We start from the raw sequence: 21,615 nt of genomic DNA, 5'->3' as shown, positions 1-21,615 counted from the left end.
TGTCTCCAGGGGTGTGACAGCAGTATGTGAGTCAGAGCTGCTCCCGGGGCCACCAGCTCTCCGGCCCCCTGCGGGATAGCTACAATAGTCGCCCCAGGGCAGATGCCATAGCTGGGATTCCCACCCGTAACCGGGACGCCTTCGCCCAGGGCACAGACACACTGGCAGCAGCTCCACAATCAATTCATCAATCTTTGAAGGGAGACGTAACTGCAAAAGGCCACGGCAGTCACCCCCAAAGCTCGCCTCGGAAGGGGCCACCAGGGAGACTGGCTGTTTGCAGTGCAATGTGGAGAAAATCATAAAGGACACAGAGACGACCAGACAACAAATAAGCATACAGGCATTTTGTATGAGAGTAGTTGATTTTTATTGTCTTAAAAATGTGTTTATTTTTGGCATTTTTTGGCAGACATTTTGGCTGCAAACATTGTAATGTTGTCCAGGGGCTTGTAGCACGTGAAGGGGTTTCAACTTGATCCTGGAGATCTTGAGTCTCTGTCTCCTCCTGCTGGACAATATGACGTCTTTCACAAAGATAATATTAACATTATGTATTCACTTTGGACTGACATTGTCATGAGTAACCTCTCAGTGTCACATTTTTAGATTTAGTGGCACTATAATGACCCTATGTAACTATTTTACAGTCTTTTGTTTTTTTAATCAGAACACAGCATACGACAATTATCAAGGCCAGTGTGGCAAATATTTGACAAGTTCAAGCACAAACGCTTACAAGTGCCAATGAACAGTGAAGTAGCATTTGTGTGAACGTGAGCACTGAACAGAGCCTATCGATCTTCTGTAAACACCCCACAATGCATCTTGCTACTCCTGTCAGCAGTCACATCAACAATAAACATCAACAGGGCCATTCCATTTGTAGCCATATTAGATACCAATGCCAACACTTTCTCCACCATGTTTGACACATGACGTGGTATGCTTTGGATTATGAGCCATTCCTTTCATCACCACACTTTTTTTCTAGACATCATTCTTAGATCCATCCATCCATCCATCCATCCATCCATCCATTTTCATGACCGCTTATTCCTCACAAGGCTGGCTATGGGCAGTAGGCAGGGTACACCCTGAACTGATTGCCAGCCAATCGCAGGGCACACAGAGACGAACAACCATCCACACACACAAGCACACCTAGGGACCATTCGAAGAGCCCAATTAACCTGCCATGCATGTCTTTGGAATGTGGGAGGAGACCGGAATACCCGGAGAAGACCCACTTAGGCGTGGGGAGAACATGCAAACTCCACCCAGGAAGGCCAGAGCCCGGACTCAAACCCGAGTCCTCAGTACTGGGAGGCAGACATGCTCACCACTCAATCCACTGTGCCGCCCGCCTTCACTCCAAATTCCCCAAATTTAGGATCCTACAATTTACAGAACATCTTGGTGTCATTATTAAAATGCGGAAGAGGAACTGATCTATTCAAAATCGTCCCTGCACTTATACTGTCTAGGCCGCCTGCCCACATGTGCGAACGGCTCAACCTCCCAATGTGAGAATGTGTGGCCTGATGGCTTTAACTGTTTTTTACTGGATATGTATGTCAGAATGCAGACAGATCGAAAGGCGGCAAGCAAGGACACATAACAGCGACATAACGGCCTAGTTAAGTCATATATCTAGTCATCAAGAGCCCTGATCTAACACCACATTCAACAGAGGCAGCAACTTGATTTTTTATTTTTTTTTTGCATAATTTCAAAGCTTCCTATTTTATACCTTACCTTTTATACTTTTACCTTTCTTAATCACTCAAATTTGAGAGGTTTGATGACAACACTAGTTTCCATGCTATGTGGTAAATGTATGACATTTATTTTCACTTTACATGGAGTATAAATTTAGCAACAATGAGGCTGAGCTAGCGTGATTCACCATAAGTCAGTAAAAGTTACTCACGTTCGCTCATCTACGAGTTGTTTCACTCACTGTGTCACGTTGAGGAATCTTGACTACTTTGAGGCTATTTTCACAAATTAAGCCTGTTTTGGGGCTGAGTAGTTGACCATGTGACAATGTGAGCATTGTGGCCGGCTGCTCCATGCGCATCAAAGAGGTGATTAAGAAGCAGGCTGCAAGAGGGACAATGCTGCTTTTTACAAGGGGAACAGAGTAGTCACTCAGTGCAGTGCAGCAGTGCTTGGACAAGGGCAGGCTGGCATGATGAGACACATCTGTGCTTTAAAGGGATGCGCAGGGTTCGTAGCGCTTACGCTGACACAAACACAAAGGTTTCGCTTTACACTCTGTTTTAAATATACACTGCTGATCATAAAATGCAATTTAAAACACTTCATTGTGTTTGACATTTTGCACATGGTACAAAGACAGTTATCATAAATTACAATAATTTTGCATTTATTCATTTTACACATGCTGAATATTCAGTGACACAGCTGTCCTTGGAGTCAATAAATGAAACAACAACACAGAAGACGGACCAACATCTGATTGGTGGGGAAAATCCAATTCCCTGGCCAATCACAGCAGCCGTTCTGGGAGGGAAGTTCCTGCTCAAAATAAAATGCCACTTGTTGGCTGTTTTCATCAGCTAAATTGGCGCGTTTCGCCAGAGTTTTTACACATTCGACCGTTAACAAGAAGGACTTCCCCTGAGGAGATAGAGCGACGGAAAGTTGGATGAAGTCAAGACTCAGCAAATGTAAACATTAGGTTTACATACTTATGTGATAGGGTGATACTTCAGTAAATAGGTTCAATATCATCATGAACCAGTGGCTAGTCATATCAGTGTCTGTGACATTGTTGTGGAGTCTACAAGCAACATTAACTCAAACGCATGATGGTAAGTGAGCTGTTTGTTTCCCCTTCTGAACTAACTTTTTGTGCTCTTATGAGCTTTCTTGTGCTGTTATTAATTATTAATGCATGCTATAAAAGCGACTTTTATAAACTGCTAGTGATGAATGGAAGCTATATAAATTCCTTTTTAACCACACAACATGCAATACAGCAAAGGTGGAATTTCTTCATTTTACTAATGGATTTATGTACAGGATGGAAAAGGTTAATCAAGATATTATTCAGGCAGAATTTCTGTATTTGAGACATACTGTACTTCTCGCAGCTTTTTTTTTTTTTTAGCTGTATCACCCAACTCCTAAGATATTTGTCCATAAGCAGATAAATAAATAATACTTTTGTCAACTTTTGTAATTTCTGTATGTTTGTGCAGAAACGATTATCGGAGGTTGCTAAGAGATGGTTTGCATGTGTCCTCTTCCGTTCATGATATTTCCCTTCCCATTGCTAGAAGAGACGACTCACACACGAGCCATTGTCTTTTGCTATGATCTCAGCAGCACAGCCCCTCATCTCAGCCGCACATATACTGTATAGAACCCTGTGCGCGCACACTGACGTACTGTCACTACACTGAGAGAGACAGAGGGAGCGTGAAAGACACTGTCCACATTTATAGCTTCACCACAATGAGAACTTTGTATGAGAGAAGCCCTTTCTCCTCGACCCTGAGCCCTCAATTCCGTCAGCCTGAGGCCTGGACTACTTTGTGCGTCCAAGTGATGGACTATAGACTGTTTTTACTCTTCTGAATATTGTGCAACCACCAGCGGAAATCACAACAAAATACTGCAGGAGCATAGCATCCAGACCACTGCACTCATACAATTGTTTGACACATACACTCATACTGAAGTACTGTAGATTGTGTTTGAAGCCAGGAGATTGTGAATTATTTAACTTTGTGAGTAAATGTGCAACTGTGTTCTCTATGGTATTTTCATTTCCAAAAAGGAAAAAAGGTTGGTCATCTTCTTTATACATAATGTGGACTGAATTTGGAAATTAGTTGCCAGTTGTTCGTGTACAAGTGATATACTATGTTGATCTGACTGAGTGGCAAAACTTAAATGTGTGTGTGTGTGGGGGGGGGGGGGGGGGGGGGGGGGGGGGGGGGCTTTAGAAATAGGAGGGGACACCAGTGTGTGTGAATATTTTGTTGGAAGTGTAGTGTTTGAACTTTTTTTTTTTTTTTTTTTTAATACTTTTGCTGCAGAGTACGTATGTCATGGTTGGCGATGCGAGTGGGTGAGGGGATTTAATGTGGACATGGTGGATTGACCCAATGGTGGAGAGACAAAGCAGGGAGACAGGAAGGGCAATGTGAGGAACTTTATTTACCACAAACAAGTAGACTGGATGAGAGGACTGGTCGCCAAGACCAGACCGGGCAGGAGGACGCAGGTTGCCATGATGGGGCAGGACGTGAGCAGAGTGGTCGCCATGACTGGGCAGGACGTGGGGCGACTGGCAGGACGTGGTGAACTAGGCAGGATGTGGGTGAACTTGACAGAGACGAGGATGACTTGAACAGAGACCAAAAACACCGTTGTGACTTGACTTGACTTGACTTGACTTGACTTGACTTGACTTGACTTGACTTGACCGACACATACACAGCATGACACCACAAGACAGCGCTCCCACCCCAAGTGCACAAACACCACTGACTAAATACTCCACATTAACGAGACACTAACAAGACACACCTGGGAAACACGTGCCGAGGGCACTGATTGGTCACAGATCGTGGGAAGGGAAGACACAGGCAGGTGGACAAGGTTAACGTTAACGAGACATGTCAACACTTCTGGTTCATGATTGCATCTTACTAACCAATCACAATCGCAAGTTGATTTGCATGATGTTCAAGTTGCATATAAGCTTATACGTTTAAGCCATATTATCCTGGCGTTCACTATAACAACTGAAAATATGAGATAAAACCCCCCCACACACACGCCCCCTCAAAAAAAAAATCCATGTTGTTCCGATGTGTGAAAATAGTCTAAATCAGCAAAAATAAATAAATAAAATAAAAATTGCCCAACAGAAAAAAAAATGCAGGTCTTAAGGGGTTAATAAAAACATGGCTTAAAGACCAGAGGTTTGAGGATGGAGAAAATATGAGATTTAGGGTTGACTTTGAGAGATCTCAGTGCCTTGCTCAAGCAAGGCATAACAACAAAGCACTGACACTAAACTGCTCAAGTGTGCAGCACTGTTTGCTTCGATTGCTGTTGTAATGCATGTGTGTCTTCTTCTACTGTGTGTTAGTGGTGTGTCTTGGTACCCAGAATGGACTGAGCTCCACAGGCTCTCAGGAGAATCAATACAACCTGATCAAGGAGCGCTATGATAGCTGTGAAATCATCATGGGAAACCTGGAAGTGACACAGATTGAGAGCAACTGGGACTTCTCTTTCCTTAAGGTAAGAAAACAATGTCCACCTCTATTGGTCTGCAAAGTGGAGATGCATCAGATAGAATAGCACAGACATCGCTATTCTTCTCCTGGTTGTCACTGTTTGTCCTTCCGCTGACTATGCCCCAAAAACAGTAGGCCTACTTTAAATCAAGCTGTCTTGTTCAGCTCTTTTGTTTCATGAGCCTCTTCTACCTGCGTGCAGACAATCCGTGAGGTGACTGGCTACGTGCTCATCGCCATGAATCACTTTCAGGAAATTCCCCTCGAGCAACTGCGGGTCATCAGAGGAAGCAGCCTGTATGAAAGGCGCTTTGCCCTCTCTGTTTTCTTCAACTATCCCAAAGACGGATCACACGGCCTGCGGGAGCTCGGCCTTGCAAATCTGACAGGTGACAACAGGAAATGACACGTGGGGAATAAGGGAGTACACCGACTCCAGATGGAACATAGGGTTATTTTAAAATAACATTGAATGCACTTCAATGAGGACAATGACTTGTCATTTCATTTGATCAATAATTTGGAATGTCATATACACATTGTCAATTAATTAATCTCCTCATGTGCTCATTATGCTATACAGATAAGAGGACAGACATGTCCTTTGTGAATTTAAAAATAATTACAAAAAGAATAAAAAATGTACATGCAAAATATGTACATTTATTTCAGAATTAATAATATATTATGATTCTTTAGTTTCATTTAGACACAATGTTAACATAAGATTTGAAATTATTTATTTTGCTATATAAATAAATAAAAAAAAATTATATATATATATATATATATATATATATGCCCTGCAATTGGCTGGCAACCAGTCCAGGGTGTACCCCGCCTACTGCCCAAAGCTCCAGCACCCCCCGCGACCCTTGTGAGGAATAAGCGATCAAGAAAATGGATAGATAGATAGATAGATAGATAGATAGTAACATATATATTTTTTTAAAATATTTTATTTAGAGATGAATGAAAACAATAAATACGAACTGAATATTTAAATATCTCTTTTTATGAGAAAAAATGAGCTAAATTAATGCAACAGATATTACGGGAATCTTGATAATTTAACAGTCAGAGTTCAGAAAGGTGTGGGCGTATGGTGTGGTTCATACTTTGCCCACCACTCAATAAAACTTTTTGCACAGATGACAATATGCGAAAAGTTAACCAGTCTGCTCTTTTTTTATTTTTATTTTTGCAGAGATTTTGGAAGGAGGAGTACAGATTATTAATAATAAATACTTGAGTTATAGTCCATGGGTTTACTGGCGAGATATAATCAGGGACAGCAATGCGCCTATTGACATCTACTACAATGGGGAGAAAGGTTTGGACAGCTCTTTTTACCAAATGAAATTAACTGGTTTTATTGGCGTGCATTGCGTGGTAGTCATTGTCCTTGTGCTCTTTTCGTTGTTTCAGGGCCATGCCACAAATCTTGTGGGGATTATTGCTGGGGGCCAAATGAGAAGCAGTGTCAGATCTGTGAGTGCACAATTGCTCCCATTCTCTTTTTAGCCACGTCAGTGACCTTCAGTGTTTCCTTCCATTTCCACTGCACTCTTCAGCTCTTAAGGGAATGGAATTCATATGAAAAGGCCGAACTGCACACGGTTGTTACTGACCACGTGTCAACTCTGTTTCAGTGACCAAGACGGTGTGCGCTCCACAGTGTAATGGTCGCTGTTTTGGGACGAGCCCCAGGGATTGTTGTCACATTGAGTGTGCAGCTGGATGCACGGGCCCTTTGGATGTGGACTGTTTTGTAAGTGTTGTATCTGGGACTATAATGAGTCAACTAGGGGTAAATATTTCAATTCATCACATCCTAATCGTAGCCAGCTTTTGCTTTGTTGCTTGGTTGTTTATGTTCTACTTCTTACCCAGTTAATTAAAACATAGACGTTTAAAACAAAGCGACGTGACAGTTGCAAGTGTTCAGCACACGCCTTGCCTATTTTACCTAACAAACGCTAAATCCAAATTCATTCACTTTAGGCTGGCAAAAACCTTAGCGGTCTCCGATGGCAACAGTAAACAATTAAAACCTTATATGTCATTTGATAAAGGCAGAGCAATTGAGAAAACAGGTTAGTGTGTTGAATGCTTATTTTAACCTTCTTTTTTGACTCCTGTGGAAATGTCAGTCGAAGTCAGAGACATTTTATTCAAGTAAAATTCTTCCACTGAAAAGATGTAACTGTGGGGCAACGAAAATAGATGTAGCTAGCATGCTAGCATGTTTTTGCTACATTACTCAAAGACAACCCAACCAAACATTTTACTGTTTATACTCTATGTACATTTTTGTTCTTTTAAAGGAAATTGAAAAATCCTTAAACATTTTGGGGTAGGCTACATCTAAACACAACAAAGTTTTGACATTCTTTCAGTTTCAATTCAACGGCAATCCATCACTTTGTGTGTGTTGAATGATTATTTTAGCCATACTTATTTTAGCTGTCTTTTCTGACTCCTGTGGAAATGTCAGTCAAAGACATTTTTACTCGGGTAAAATTTGTCATGTTTTGGTTCTGTTTGGGTTGGGTTTTGGTTTGTTTTTGTTGGGGTTCTAGTTTTGAGTTTGTCGTGTTTATGTTCTGCTTTCCTTGTCTTGTTAAGCCTTGTCATGTCCACCTGTGTTTGCCTGCCCTTCCTCATGTGTCAACCAATCAGCACCCCCTGCCACTTGTGTCTTGCCCAGCTGTGTCTAATCATTGTCAATTAGTGTGTGTATTTAGTCACCTGTTTTCGCTTCACTTCTTGTTGGTTCATTGTTCTTGTTTACGCACATCCATGCTGCCATTGTTCCGTCTTGTCTTGTCTTGTCTTGTCTTGTCTTGTATCGTTTTCCCGTTCTGGATTTTTTTTTTTTCTTAGTTATCAAGTACCCTGTTTGCCCCTTTTGTTTTGTTTGATTAAATTGCACCTTTTTGAGCACCTCTACCTCCCTGACTCGTTTGCCTCCTGCACTTGGGTCCTAAGCCACACTTCATAGACGTGACAAAATTCTTCCAACAAAAAGACGTAACTGCGGCGCAACAAAAATGGATGTGGCAAACATGTTAGCATGTTTTTGCTACATTACTCAAAGACAACCCAACCGAACATTTTATTCATACTGTGTGTGCATAAATATTTTTGTTCTTTTAAAAGAAATTGAAAAATTCTTAAACATTTTGGAGTGATCTAAAACCCAAACACTACACGGTTTTGCCATTTTTTCAGTTTCAATTCAACGGTAATCCATCACTTTATAGTACTCTTTCACCTGAGCGTATATTTGTGTGTGCATAGGCATGTCGCCATTTCAACGACTCTGGAGCCTGCGTGCCTCAGTGTCCACAGGCTCTCATCTATAACAAGCAGACTTTTCAGATGGAGACCAACCCCAATGCCAAATATCAATATGGATCCATTTGTGTCTCTCAGTGCCCCGGTGAGTGCACTGTACGGTATATGTAAAAATCAAATCATTCGTCTTATTTTGTCTCACTTTTTTTTGTTTGTCGTATACTGCTGCTTGTTGTAGCTCATTTTGTGGTGGACGGTAGCTCCTGTGTGAGTGTCTGTCCTCCAAACAAGATGGAGGTGGAGAGAGAGGGACACAGACGCTGTGAGCCCTGCTCTGGACTCTGCCCTAAAGGTTCGACTAAATATTCATTCTATTACCTGGTGAACAAAAACTGTGGTAGTCTTGTAATTGTGTTGCTCTTTATCTTGACAGTATGTGAAGGCACAGGTGCAGAACACAGGCAGACTGTGGACTCCAGTAACATTGACAGCTTCATCAACTGCACCAAAATCCAAGGAAGTCTTCATTTCTTGGTCACAGGCATTCTTGGGTATGTCCCAATCTTTTTCATATCAGGAATATTTTGGCTCTGAGTGGGAGTGGGGTATAGTGGAGGTGTTCAGCTCAGCAAAAAGGAGCCAGGATATGAAGGGCTTTGTAGGTGACGGGCAAGACTTTACATGAGGTATGTCTGAAAGGTTCCAGGTCTGCTGTCACAAAAGATATAGTATGTAATTCAAATCTGAAATACAAACTGCTGGGTTGCCTCTCCGAAAGGAATCGCCCTGGTGTTCACGACACACTTTCTCCGCCTTTTCTTTAATGCCTTCATGCACTCCTAGAAGGATTCTAGGGAGGTTGCTTCAGCATGAGAATGATCAACTCAGCCAGGAACTGTCAGATGCTCAGGGTGTTGTGAGCAGGCATGAGTTGTCCTATCAAAACTTATTCCAAGATGAACCAAGGATGCTCAACAGGATCTCTTTAAAGACATGCTGATTGCTCATCTGGTCCACCTGAACTCATTCACTTCCAGCCATTTTCACAGAAGCAATCCCCTTCGTTTCTAGCTGTTTTACTGGATTTTGACAGATTTTGCACGGCCCACAAAATATTGGGTTCTATTGCTATAAAAACATGGAACGCACCAAAAGAAAGATTGGAGTCTCTTCTTTCACCAGGAAAAAAAAGTATATTTAATCTGTTTCCATTTTACAGCAATTGGCATTAGAATATAGCTAACTTTCATCATTATTCACAAATCTATTCTGTTTTGAATTGTGGGGAAATCAGCTTGTTTTCAACATGGTCCTGGTTGATCTCTTATACTCTGCTACCACTTGCTGGCCGTTTTTGTAATTACTACCATTGTTTCACCTGTCCACTGCAGTTGAGAGGTTGCATCAAAGTCTTCTGTATGCTCTAGCATGGAAAAAAACAAAACAAAAAAACAACATAATTAAAAAAACGTAGAAATACATCTTTGGGACACTTAAAACATTTAAAATGGAACGTATTGATACATGTTGTGGAAATGGGAAAACTCTTAGTATGCAGTTTGAAGTTGAAATGTATATTTTTGTGACACCTGTCCTGGAGGTTTTCTGACACACCTTGTAGTGTTGCTCTGAGTTAATAACGGGATTGTTTTGTAGGACCAGTGTTACATGCTCATGAATGCATGTAAGTGACAGAAGGCTGGCAACAGAATTTGTGATCTCGTTTTCAAACAAAATAGCTTGTTTGATGGTTCCAAGGCTGAATGTTTCATTGGGCTTACGCATAAAAAGCCCAAAAGCTAATCCAGCCATCCATTTTCTTGACCGCTTACTCCTCACAAGGGTCGCGGGGGTGCTGGAGCCTATCCCAGCTGGCTTGATGAATCCATTTAAAATGTTACATTTCAGAAACAGGAAGTAAGTGAGATTGACAAACAAAATAATGAGAATCCTCTGAAAACAACAATGATCACAATTGAATCACTGCCCTGTGTCAGATATGAAACCAAAACAAGATGGTGGATCTTTTGTTGTTTCTGTTTGTCTTCCTCAGAGATGACTTTAAGAAGATTCCACCTCTGGATGCTAAAAAGCTGGAAGTGTTCCGCACCGTTCGAGAGATAACAGGTACAGTGTCTCTTAACATGCACTGCTTGTACTATAAGTGCTTTCCATCATGTTAAGAGCAATATGCTGAGTCGTGTATAAACAAAACTATCTCTGATGTTGTTAAAACTTACATCTGTGTTTAATTACCAGATATCCTAAATATCCAGTCGTGGCCAAAAGAGCTCAGTGATTTGTCTGTGTTTTCGAGTCTTAAAACCATTCAAGGGAGGTCACTTTACAAGTAAGTCCTGTTGAGAAGAAATGTTTACATGTCTTGGGGTGTTTCTGTGGGTTCATTGTGTGTAACTCATATAGCCGAATTTGTGGTCAGGAAAACACAACCTGATGCATGCAATCGAGTGTATAAGTGTAAGAATAATATATATTTTTGGCTAAAAGTCACATTTTCGGGTGAAATACATTTTTCAAAAACTGTAAGAGCAAGACAAGTAGAGTTCGGACTCAATTCACACCAAAATCTTTTGAATTAAAAATAAAAATACCCAAAGCGACTTCATGCATAATATAGCTTATATTTTTGGTATTATACCCTACAAAATTCATATGAGAATCCACAAAACAGTCACCCAACATTTCGTATATTTAAAATGTTTCCATGACAGGCGTTTTTCCCTGATGGTGATGCGCATCTCCACCCTCACCTCGCTGGGTCTGCGCTCTCTCCGAGAGATCAGCGACGGGAGCGTGTACATCAGCCAGAACGCCAAGCTGTGTTACCACCACACTGTCTACTGGGCCAAGCTGTTCAGAGGACGTCGGGTCCGAGTCAACAGCATCAACAGCAACAGGCCACTGGCAGAATGCGGTGAGGTCGGCTGCATGTGTCTCACTCTCTTTATCTTAACTCGCTTGATTTATTTTTGAACCAAATGTTTGTGCATTTTTTGATTCTTTGTTACAGTTGCTGAAGGCCACGTTTGCGACCCATTGTGTTCGAGCTCCGGTTGCTGGGGCCCGGGACCCGACCAATGTCTCTCCTGTAGGAATTACAGCCGAAATGGCACATGTGTGGACAGTTGTCATTTTTATACTGGGTCAGTATACTTAATTTAGGGTCAATTTTCACGATGAACCTAAAATGTGCTCTAACCCAATAATGTGAACTTAATTTGAGCTTCTTTAAACTTTCAAATGCATATTTCCAAATGTTAATGGTCCAGTAGTTTTTGCACCTTGTTGTGGATTTTGCATTTCAGCTCCAAGTTTGAGGAAAAGCATGTTTTGCAAAAAGTATTGAAACATTGAACAGTTGGACATGTGCATTCAAATGTTTAGACAAGGTTAAACAATTAATAATAAAAAATAATAATTAATGTTTAACCTAACCATACCTGTCTAATTTTGACATTTGTGGCTTCAGATTTTCGAGAGAATTTGCGAGGGCTGATGGAGAATGTGTTGCGTGCCATTCAGAGTGTAAACATCTGCATGGAAAGTCCAGCTGCACAGGGCCGGTAGGCACTTTGATATCCATTTTTGCATTAAACCTTCTTCTCAGTGAAACATCTAATCTGTTCTCTGGCAGCCTTACCAAAAATAAGAAATAATTATTTTGTTGTTAAAATGTGCTTGTCATATTTTAAAGTAACATTAACTGTTATATTTCAAAATATGTTAAACATGGTAAAAAGTCAAGGGATAGTGATAGGGATAACATTTAATAGGTATTGCTAAAATTAATAAGTGTTATGTAAAGTGTGTTTAGATTAGCAAAGTCTAAAAAAAAAAAAAGAATTAGTGTGTAATGAATTAATTAATTGATAAACATTGTATGAGCAGACACAATCTGTCCTCATATGTTTTAGGAAGTTCCAATTCTGGCTTTATAGTTATCATGATACTTTTCATCTCTGCCAAAAAAGTGCCCACATATTCATTCTATACAGACTTTTTTTTTTTTTTTTGCATTGGGTTTCCATCTTTTTCGTCACTTTTCTCACATCTCTTTCTCTCAGGGTGCTTATGAATGTGCAGAATGCGCCAACCTTCGCGATGGTCCATACTGCATGTCATCTTGCCCAGCTGGAGTGAACGATGGGCAAAGGGGGCTCATCTTCAAATATCCCAACAAGGAAGGTCACTGCGAACCATGTCACCACAATTGCACCCAAGGGTGAGACTGGATGCACTGAGTTGTTTTTTTGTTTTTGTTTTTTTAAACCCTCCCTATATGCAACATAAATTAAATGTATATTTTAGATGCTCAGGCCCAGGACTCAGTGATTGTTTGGAGACTGTCAGACTGGCTGCTAGCAGGTGAGTTTCTCCATCTGCCGGTATTTTCGTCAACACACATTTAGACTCGGCTAAAACTCTCATTTATAAACAATAACTGGGAATAAATAAGTATGCGTTTTTGTCGACTATTGAAGAATAGACAAAAACGTACTTCACGTAATAAAATCTATGGACATTGTAGTTCATGAACAAAGACGAGACGAAAATTATATGATTTTGTAAAATCCTGTCTCTGCTAATCTGTCACTGTGACACTGTGATGTGACACACATTGACCCCCCCCCCCCCCCCCCCCCTTTGAAATCTGCAGCTAGCGAGTGCAACATGCACAAAACCCTGGACAGACAGGAGGGAAAAAAAGAAGTAAATTATAGTTACAACATTAATCCAACAGCTGTAAGGTTTCAACAATAATGTAAATCCGACCAATAACTAATGCTGGCTAACTTACTAGCTTGTAGCATGGAGCCTTAGAAGCCACTTGTTGATATACTCTACTTGTGTGTTGTTGTTTTTCATCAAAAAGATGAGAAAATTTGATGTGAAATACTTTTAGATCTGAAATGTTCAACATTATCTGTTGACAATAAATAAATAAATTAATTAATTAATAAATTAATAAATACTGTTATATATACAGGACTGTCTCAGAAAATGAGAATATTATGATAGTCCATTATTTTCTGTAATGCAATTAAATAAGCAAAAATGCCATACATTCTGGATTCTTTACAAATTAACTGAAATATTGCAAGCCTTTTATTATTTTAATATGGCTGATTATGGCTTACAGATGAAGAAAACTCAAATATCCTATCTTAAAAGATTAGAATATTACCTCAGACCAAGTAAAAAAAAAAAAAAAGCCATAATCAGCAATATTAAAACAATAAAAGGCTTGCAAAATTTCAGTTGATTGTAATGAATACAGAATGTATGGCTTTTGCTTATTTAATTGTATTACAGAAAATGGACTTTATCACAATATTCAAATTTTCTGAGACAGTCCTATATATATCCATTTTCTTAACCGCTTACTCCTCACAAGAGTCACGGGGGAGCTGGAGCCTATCCCAGCTGGCTTCAGGCAGTAGGCGGGGTACACCCTGAACTGGTTGCCAGCCAATCACAGTCCACACAGAGACAAACAGCCATCCACGCTCACAAGCAGACTAAAAATGATGTTGACTAACTATGATAAAAACTAACAAACGTGATTGAAACTGGACTAAAACTGAGACCGAATTTTAAAATATCTGATAAAATTATCACTATATGGAGCTACTGTTTACTTCCTTTTCATTGTACAATGACAGATGGTACTTCGACTAAATCGTCAATACTAAAAATGTGTCAAAAGTCCAGAAGTTAATCGTGAGGGAGGCTATCCATTATTTTGAATCTACTCGAATAAAATAACAAAAATATGATTGTATTGGATGTTATGTCAAAATAGATTCTTCTATGTCAAAGTGTACCTAATTTGAGTGACTCTGAGTACTATTCCGCAGCTGTGTGATGCCCACAAGAACATTTTTTTTTTTTTAATCATATCTGGTCTCCTTGTTGCTACTGCCACAGGAACCAAATCATGACATCACGATCCAACTTTACTTGGCGCTATTTCTGACCTTTTTGCCCCATGTTTTCAACCCTATCATCTCACCGTCTCCTTCGCTCTGAAGTGGCCAGATCACAAGCATCGCCTTAGGTGTGCCAGCTGGCTTGATATTCTGCCTGGTGTTGTTTTTCTTGGGCGTGCTATACCACCGAGGCTTGGCCATCCGCCGCAAGAGAGCCATGAGGAGGTACCTAGAGAGCGGAGAGGTGAGTCAGCCCCATGAGGGGCCATTAAGGTGCCTTTGCATTGCTAAATATACACTTACGCGAGGATTATTCTTGTGTCTTGGCAGAGTTTTGAGCCACTGGGTCCCGGGGAGAAGGGAACCAAGGTTCACGCCCACATCCTGAAGCCATCGGAGCTAAAAAAGCTCAAAGTCCTCGGTTCTGGTGTCTTTGGCACAGTGCACAGGGTATCAATCATCTGCTTGTCTTTCGGAGTAACAGTTGATGAATGCAGAGTGTATTAGTGCAGCTGCATGTTTCCTTTTGAAAGGGGTTTTGGACTCCAGATGGAGAGACCGTGAAGATCCCGGTGGCCATCAAGACTATCCAGGACAGCTCGGGCCGTCAGACCTTCACCGAGATAACTGACGTGAGAACCAAATTGTCATGTTTTGGGTCCGTGTGGTTAGGGTTTTGTTTAGCTTTAGATGTTTTTGTAGTGTTTTGTTTTGAGTTCTCCCCATGTCTCGTTATCGTTAACCTTGTCCACCTGTGTGTGCGTGTCTTCCCTTCCCAGTATGTGTACCAATCAGTGCCCTCAGCGTATTGTTTCCCAGGTGTGTCTCGTTAGTGTTGGTGTATTTAGTCAGTGGTGTTCGTTCAGTCTGGGTTGGAGCACTGTTATGCCACGTCCCTGTCAAGTCAAGTCAAGTGTTGGAAGAACAGCGTTTTTGGTCTCCATTCAAATTTCCCCCTCGTCTTTGTCACGTTCAGTCACCCAAGTCTACCTCGCCTCCGTCAAGTCAACCCCCCATTTTCGTCACGTCTAGTCATCCATGTCACCCTCAAGTCTTCCCTCGTCTTCATCATGTCCAGTCGTCCACGTCACCTTCAAGTCTTCCTCGCCTCCGTCAAGTTCCCCCTCGTCTTTGTCACGTCATCGTTGTCACTGTCTAGTCGCCCATGTCACCTCCAAGTGGCAGTCAAGTGCCTATGTTCTGTCAGTTTGCCCACATTCTGCTAAGTTGTCCAAGTTTCGTCCCGTCTCTTCAATCCAGTCAAGGTGACCTGTCCCCACTCTATTCAGTCAGTCTCTCGTTCATTCCAGCCATGGCAACCGGCCCTCTCACATTCCGTCCAGCCCTGGCAACCCGCTACACCTCGTCCGGTCAAGTCATGGTGACCAGTCTTATCTCATTCAATCAAGTCTTGGCGACCAGTTCTCTCACGTGCCGTCCTGTCTTTTACTATTCTTACTGTCAATAACGTTCCTCACATCTCTCTCCCTGCCATGTCTCCGCCATTGGGTCCAACCGTCACATCCACGCACCACCCATCCATGACACAAATGTCAGGAATCATTTTGGCGTGGCTGGCAAAATAAAAATTCACTGTTGGTATCTCCGTGTTATCTACAGCACATGCTCTCCATGGGCAGCCTGGACCACCCCTACATCGTGAGACTTTTGGGCATCTGTCCGGGGTCCAGCCTGCACCTGGTCACCCAGCTCAGTTCTTTAGGCTCCTTACTGGAGCACATCAGGCAGCACAAAAATAGTCTGGGCCCCCAGCGCCTGCTCAACTGGTGTGTGCAAATCGCCAAAGTAAGTTCACTTGGAGTCCACATACCGTAGCTGGCCTGAGTGCACAATGATGACATGTTTTCGTGTCAGGGTATGTACTACCTGGAAGAACACTGCGTGGTACACAGGAACCTGGCAGCACGCAACATCCTACTGAAGAACAACTACCAGGTTCAGATCTCGGACTACGCCGTAGCAGATCTCCTTTATCCTGATGACAAGAAATACATCTACACTAACACCAAGGTTGTTGTGTGTTTCTGACCCATTTTGTTGGCTGGTAACTGCATCGCACTGTCTGATATTTATTTCCTTGTGCAGACTCCGATCAAATGGATGGCTCTTGAAAGCATCTTGTTTAGAAGATACACTCATCAAAGTGACGTGTGGAGCTATGGTAAGACCCTGTAAAGTGAATTTGCAGTAGGTTGTTCGCTGGCTAGCTATGCCTACACACCGAAAATGCATCTTCGCCTCAGATATTTTGCTCGCAAGGCCACTTTGTTTCATTTCATTTCATGTTTACTTGAATAGGGACAGATGCCACACAATATAGAAAAATGAAAAACAATCTCTAATGTATGGGCGTCACAGTATTTGTAGCTAATGCTTGTCAAGTGCGTCAGCGCACACACGTCAGGCAGAGGCTGGCAGAAGAGTGAGGAGGGGGGGAAAGTTTTTTTGGGGGGAAAGTCTGATTTGACAGCTAGTGTGTGGACCAGAGCAGGCCAGCATGGCCGCTTTAGAGCGCCTTGTTGTCCTGTCCAGTCACCGGAGGCTTTATTACTGTATGTGACTGTAGACATAAGAAAGATGCTATCAGGGATGGGAAACTGGCAGCCAAAAATTCTTCATTCTCATGAACATTCAGTATACGGTTTCCATGGAAAACTGTGAGAAAAAAATCATGGGGAAAAAAAAACAGGAAAAATCCAAAATATAGGGGGGAAAGAGGAAAAAATACATGAATATGAAAATCAGTGGGAGGCAAACTGAGAAGTCCAGAAAAGCACTATATAAATAAAATAAATATAAATCTGATTTATTATAATTATGATTATGATTATTATTATAATTATTATCATCACCATCATCATCGTTATATTATATGCAGGGTTTGTGTGTACTAGTTTACGTTGTAATATTACCAACCACCACTTGATGGCAGAAATGGCTTAGGTGCGCTTAAACTGAGTCATACCTTACTACATGAGTAGGCTAATTTTATTTTATGTTAAAATGTATTTATTAATTGATTTATTCATTATTAATACATATTTATATTTTTAATATAACATTTGGAGTTCGTTAACATGAGTTCTCGAACATATGTTTTTTTTAACAGTTATGTATGTGCGCTGCTTGAATGTTAATTTTTTATGCAAGAGAGCCCTTTGCACTGGAAAAAAAATAAAGTATGTGGTTATTTTGCTATGTGCTTCAAACCCTTTTATACATACATTAAAAAATGTATTAAGAAAAATGAAATATATTAAGAGCATGTTGGCCTATGCATGTAGTTCATCCATGTTTAAAATACCTTTTTGGTTATACATATAGTTAGATAGATAGAAAAATTTTGACCACCGCCAGCATTTAAGTTGTCCATCCCTCTGCTAGATGAAGGCACATTTACAGCCTTTGTCCAGTTTGGAGCAGTGATTTTTGATTGACAGTTGAGTGGCGCGGGGTTTCAGTGCATTGAGCGGACACGCCTTCAGCCTCTGACAGTGACAAGAATAACTTGATTTTTCACAATTTTGAAGCCTCATTTTGTTTGGCGATTCATTTTATTTATTTTTTATCTGGAGTCCCTTCTGAATGGATCAAGCCTGTGATCGGGGGAAATACACTATAAAACACCAGGTGTACAGTGAAACAAAAAACATGAAAAATTGTGATTTATAATGGGACTCAGTGGGCCAACTATTGGCGCACTTGACTTGACTTAGTCACCCTCTTAAAAAACAAACAAAAATTTCCTTTTTTTTCTCTCTCTCTCTCATACAGGAGTGACAGTGTGGGAGATGATGTCTTTTGGGGCCGAGCCTTATGGGTCGGCACAGGCCCAGGAGGTGCCGTGTCTGCTGGAGAAGGGCGAACGTCTGTCACAACCTCACATCTGCACCATCGACGTCTACATGGTCATGGTGAAATGTGAGTGCCACAATACATACAGCGCATACAATCACGCACACAGGAAGTGAAAGCGAGCTGTTTCCTGTTCAGGTTGGATGATTGATGAAAATATACGGCCCACCTTCAAGGAGCTGGCAAGCGACTTTACACGCATGGCAAGAGACCCACCCAGATATCTCGTCATCAAGGTGAGACGATCATCTTTTAATTAAGTCGATAAAAACCCACAAATTTCAACTTTGTTTATTCTGCAGCTGGAAGGAGAGGACGCCACCTCGCGGGATCGCAGAGATTCTGAGCGAGGGCTGCTTGACCCAGATTTGGTGGATGAAGATGAGGACGCACTGGAGGAAGGTTTCACCACACCTCCTCTGCAACATTCTCCCTCATGGAGTCTCTCTCGTTCCAGGATTAATTCTTATAGGGTAATTCAACACATTTTAATTTGGGCTTTATCATAGATTAACAGTTAATTAAGCACTTTCCTCATTAAATTGTAGAGTGGTGCCGGACCGGTTGGATACCTGCCGATGACTCCAAGTCCTGCAGAAAGTGTCCGTCAGGTTGGACGCATATACACACACAAGCATGAGATTTTGCTCAACTTTTTGACTAAACATCATGTACTCAGTATATTGGCGTTTAATATGGTTTGTTGATCAATAACAAAAATGATATGGGCTAACGTGTTCAAATAACAAAACTAAATATTGGACTTTATTTGACAGTTTATCAAATTCAAAAAGTCTCTCGCGCTCTCTTTTTTTTTTTTTTTTAATTGAATTTTATGCTTACTTATACTAAATGTTGCCAATCTTAGTTCTGTTTTTTGTTGATTATGGCGGCACCAAATGGACAAAAGAGGTAGTGTTTTGCATAAGGGATGATCACGTCGCTTATAGCGTCGTCTTGACTCTCATTTTATTCGGATAGCCTCCCTTATTCTTTTTTTTTTCTCCTCTGACAAAACCTCCGTTGTTTTGTACCTTCTGCCATGACAGCCGCAATCGCATATAATACGTTAGACTCGACTTCTGTCTTTGTCACGATTGGGGAAAGGTGGAAGAGACATCTGCTCCTCTAAAGCAGTCCACATTTGTAGTTTTTGTGTTTTTCCTGCCACCCTCCTCAAAGTTACTTAGTGGCAGTAAAAGCAATACAGACCCCCCCACCCCAGGCCATGACGAAAGGTGCCCACTAGCTTTAAGTTGATGTTTCATCAGAAGAGTTATGAAAATATTTTTTTGATGGTTGAAAAGTTCTTAAATATTTCATTACAGAGTTGCCATGTTAGAAAGAACCCATGATGATTTGGTGCCCATCTGGTTAATGGATTCTGGTTTATTTATTATTCAGGATTTTAAAAAATGTTCCTAATTGTGTGAAAATGTGACTTTACTGCCATCCATATTGACAATATAATGCTCAACTTCTTTTCTGCTGCAGTATCGTGAGAAAATGTACGTACTGTACTTTGATTCTACCTTCAAGACTTGCATCGATCTCTCCTTTCTTTCAAAGTTACGCTTCCAAAGGTCCCGCCGGAGCTCTGTGCGGACGTTGCCAGAAAGGTCAGAGGTCAGAGGGAGCGGCGGAGAGGCAGACCCTCGTGGCGAAGGCTTCAGGACCGGTGCTCCTCACAGGGCCCGGCTTGGCTCTGAAAGGGCTGCCCCTCATGTATCCAACAGCAGGCATAGAAAACTCTCCACAGCATCAAGTCCGTCTTCATACAAGGTGTGGACATCCGGCGAAAAGGAAGAGGACGAAGAGGAGGCGGACCACAATGGTTACGTCCTTCCTGGATCATTGAGCACTCCAGAAAGAGGTAAAATACAAAATGTGAAGAATGCACATGATTTGATTCACATGAGAATGACTAAATTTTTATGACTCACAGTTTGTAAAGTCACTCCACGAGTAAGCAAGGTGAAAAATTTGGCCCTGGAGTATGAGGTGATGAACCATAAACAAACGATAAAAGACAACTCATCACAGGGTGAGAACCCATCGCTGGCTCATATGACGCCACCTTGTCCAACTGTTGTCACTCTGCTTCCTGACCATGAGGACACCTTGACACTGGCTCCAGCCGCAGAAGATCAGCAGGTCAATGAGAGCCGCGGGGACGAGCTGGCAGACTCCAAAGAGAAACATCAGTTTAGTATGGAGAAGCAGATTCAAGCTGTGGAGGACAATGTGCAGGCACCGAAGGGGAAGGGCAGGTATGAATACATGGACATTAGACGCTCTGACTCCACAGAGGAAGAGACGTCGCCGCAGGAGAGGCATGAAACATCTGCAACACAACCAGATGTAACGTGCGAGGAAGAGGAGGGTCAATTAGGAGACGCACAGGAGTGCCATCACACAAATAAACAACAAACACTTGAGGGGGATGTCGCCAGTTCGCACAAGCCAGATGCAGTCACGGATGAGGGAGACAGCGAGTATGAGGAGATGGCTACATTTGAAGGAATACCCAGCGGGTGGGAGCAGGCAGACTACCAGAACCTCCCAGTGAAGGGGGAGGCGGGCAACGGCAGGTGCGCGGGGATCGGGGGATACATCAAGGTGTGCGCGGGCATGGGCGAGCCTGGCAGCAGCTCTTCATTTGACAACCCAGACTACTGGCACAGCAGACTGTTCCTCAAGCCAGATGCTGTACGCACCTAATAACGTGCGCTGGGACGCGCACACTTCAAATGCTGCAGTTACTGTAAGTGTGTTGTTCTCCAGTGTGTGCTTTGTGATGTTGTGATGATGAGAAGGCTGGAGAGCAAGCATGAATGATTTTGCAGATAATGGAATTTTTGTACCAAACAGTATTAAGATGGATAATTGTCATTATTTTGTAAGTAATCATTTGTTTCAATGATCGCTGTACAATATGTCTGTTTTGTTTTGTTTCTGAAATTTTACAGTTTTGCCATGTTCAATAAAACCTACAAATTTGCTTGCAGAAAATGATCAGTCTTTTGATTTCTTCACAAAATCCAAATTTAATGTAAATTGTTGCATAAATGAACCAATTGGCATAACTAGCATCTGAGAACACACCACATAAGGTGAAATTTTCCAATGGAAAGTAATGTAAAATTGTACATTAGTAGTATTAGATCCTTGATATGCAGTATGTGCATTTTATCATGTAATAT

General features: G+C 41.6%; 1 protein-coding gene across 1 annotated transcript; it reads left to right on the top strand.

The window, feature by feature from the left end:
- The first annotated feature begins 2,613 nt into the window (after positions 1–2,613).
- erbb3b (erb-b2 receptor tyrosine kinase 3b) lies at positions 2,614–21,410 on the top strand. Its single transcript, XM_077512961.1, has 28 exons — positions 2,614–2,840; positions 5,135–5,289; positions 5,488–5,674; positions 6,493–6,618; positions 6,714–6,776; positions 6,938–7,056; positions 8,589–8,730; positions 8,824–8,937; positions 9,019–9,136; positions 10,639–10,712; positions 10,845–10,935; positions 11,318–11,520; positions 11,617–11,749; positions 12,076–12,169; positions 12,671–12,828; positions 12,915–12,971; positions 14,639–14,780; positions 14,867–14,986; positions 15,070–15,168; positions 16,157–16,342; positions 16,412–16,567; positions 16,643–16,718; positions 18,332–18,478; positions 18,551–18,648; positions 18,715–18,885; positions 18,961–19,023; positions 19,982–20,285; positions 20,358–21,410. Exons 1-28 carry the CDS (start codon positions 2,762–2,764, stop codon positions 21,131–21,133), a joined length of 4,251 nt encoding a protein of 1,416 aa, XP_077369087.1. The 5' UTR covers positions 2,614–2,761; the 3' UTR covers positions 21,134–21,410.
- Positions 21,411–21,615: the final 205 nt, after the last annotated feature.

Source organism: Festucalex cinctus, chromosome 2, assembly GCF_051991245.1.
Source record: "Festucalex cinctus isolate MCC-2025b chromosome 2, RoL_Fcin_1.0, whole genome shotgun sequence".
Classification (NCBI taxonomy): Eukaryota; Metazoa; Chordata; class Actinopteri; order Syngnathiformes; family Syngnathidae; genus Festucalex; species Festucalex cinctus.
This window is presented reverse-complemented; position numbering and strand designations above follow the sequence as displayed.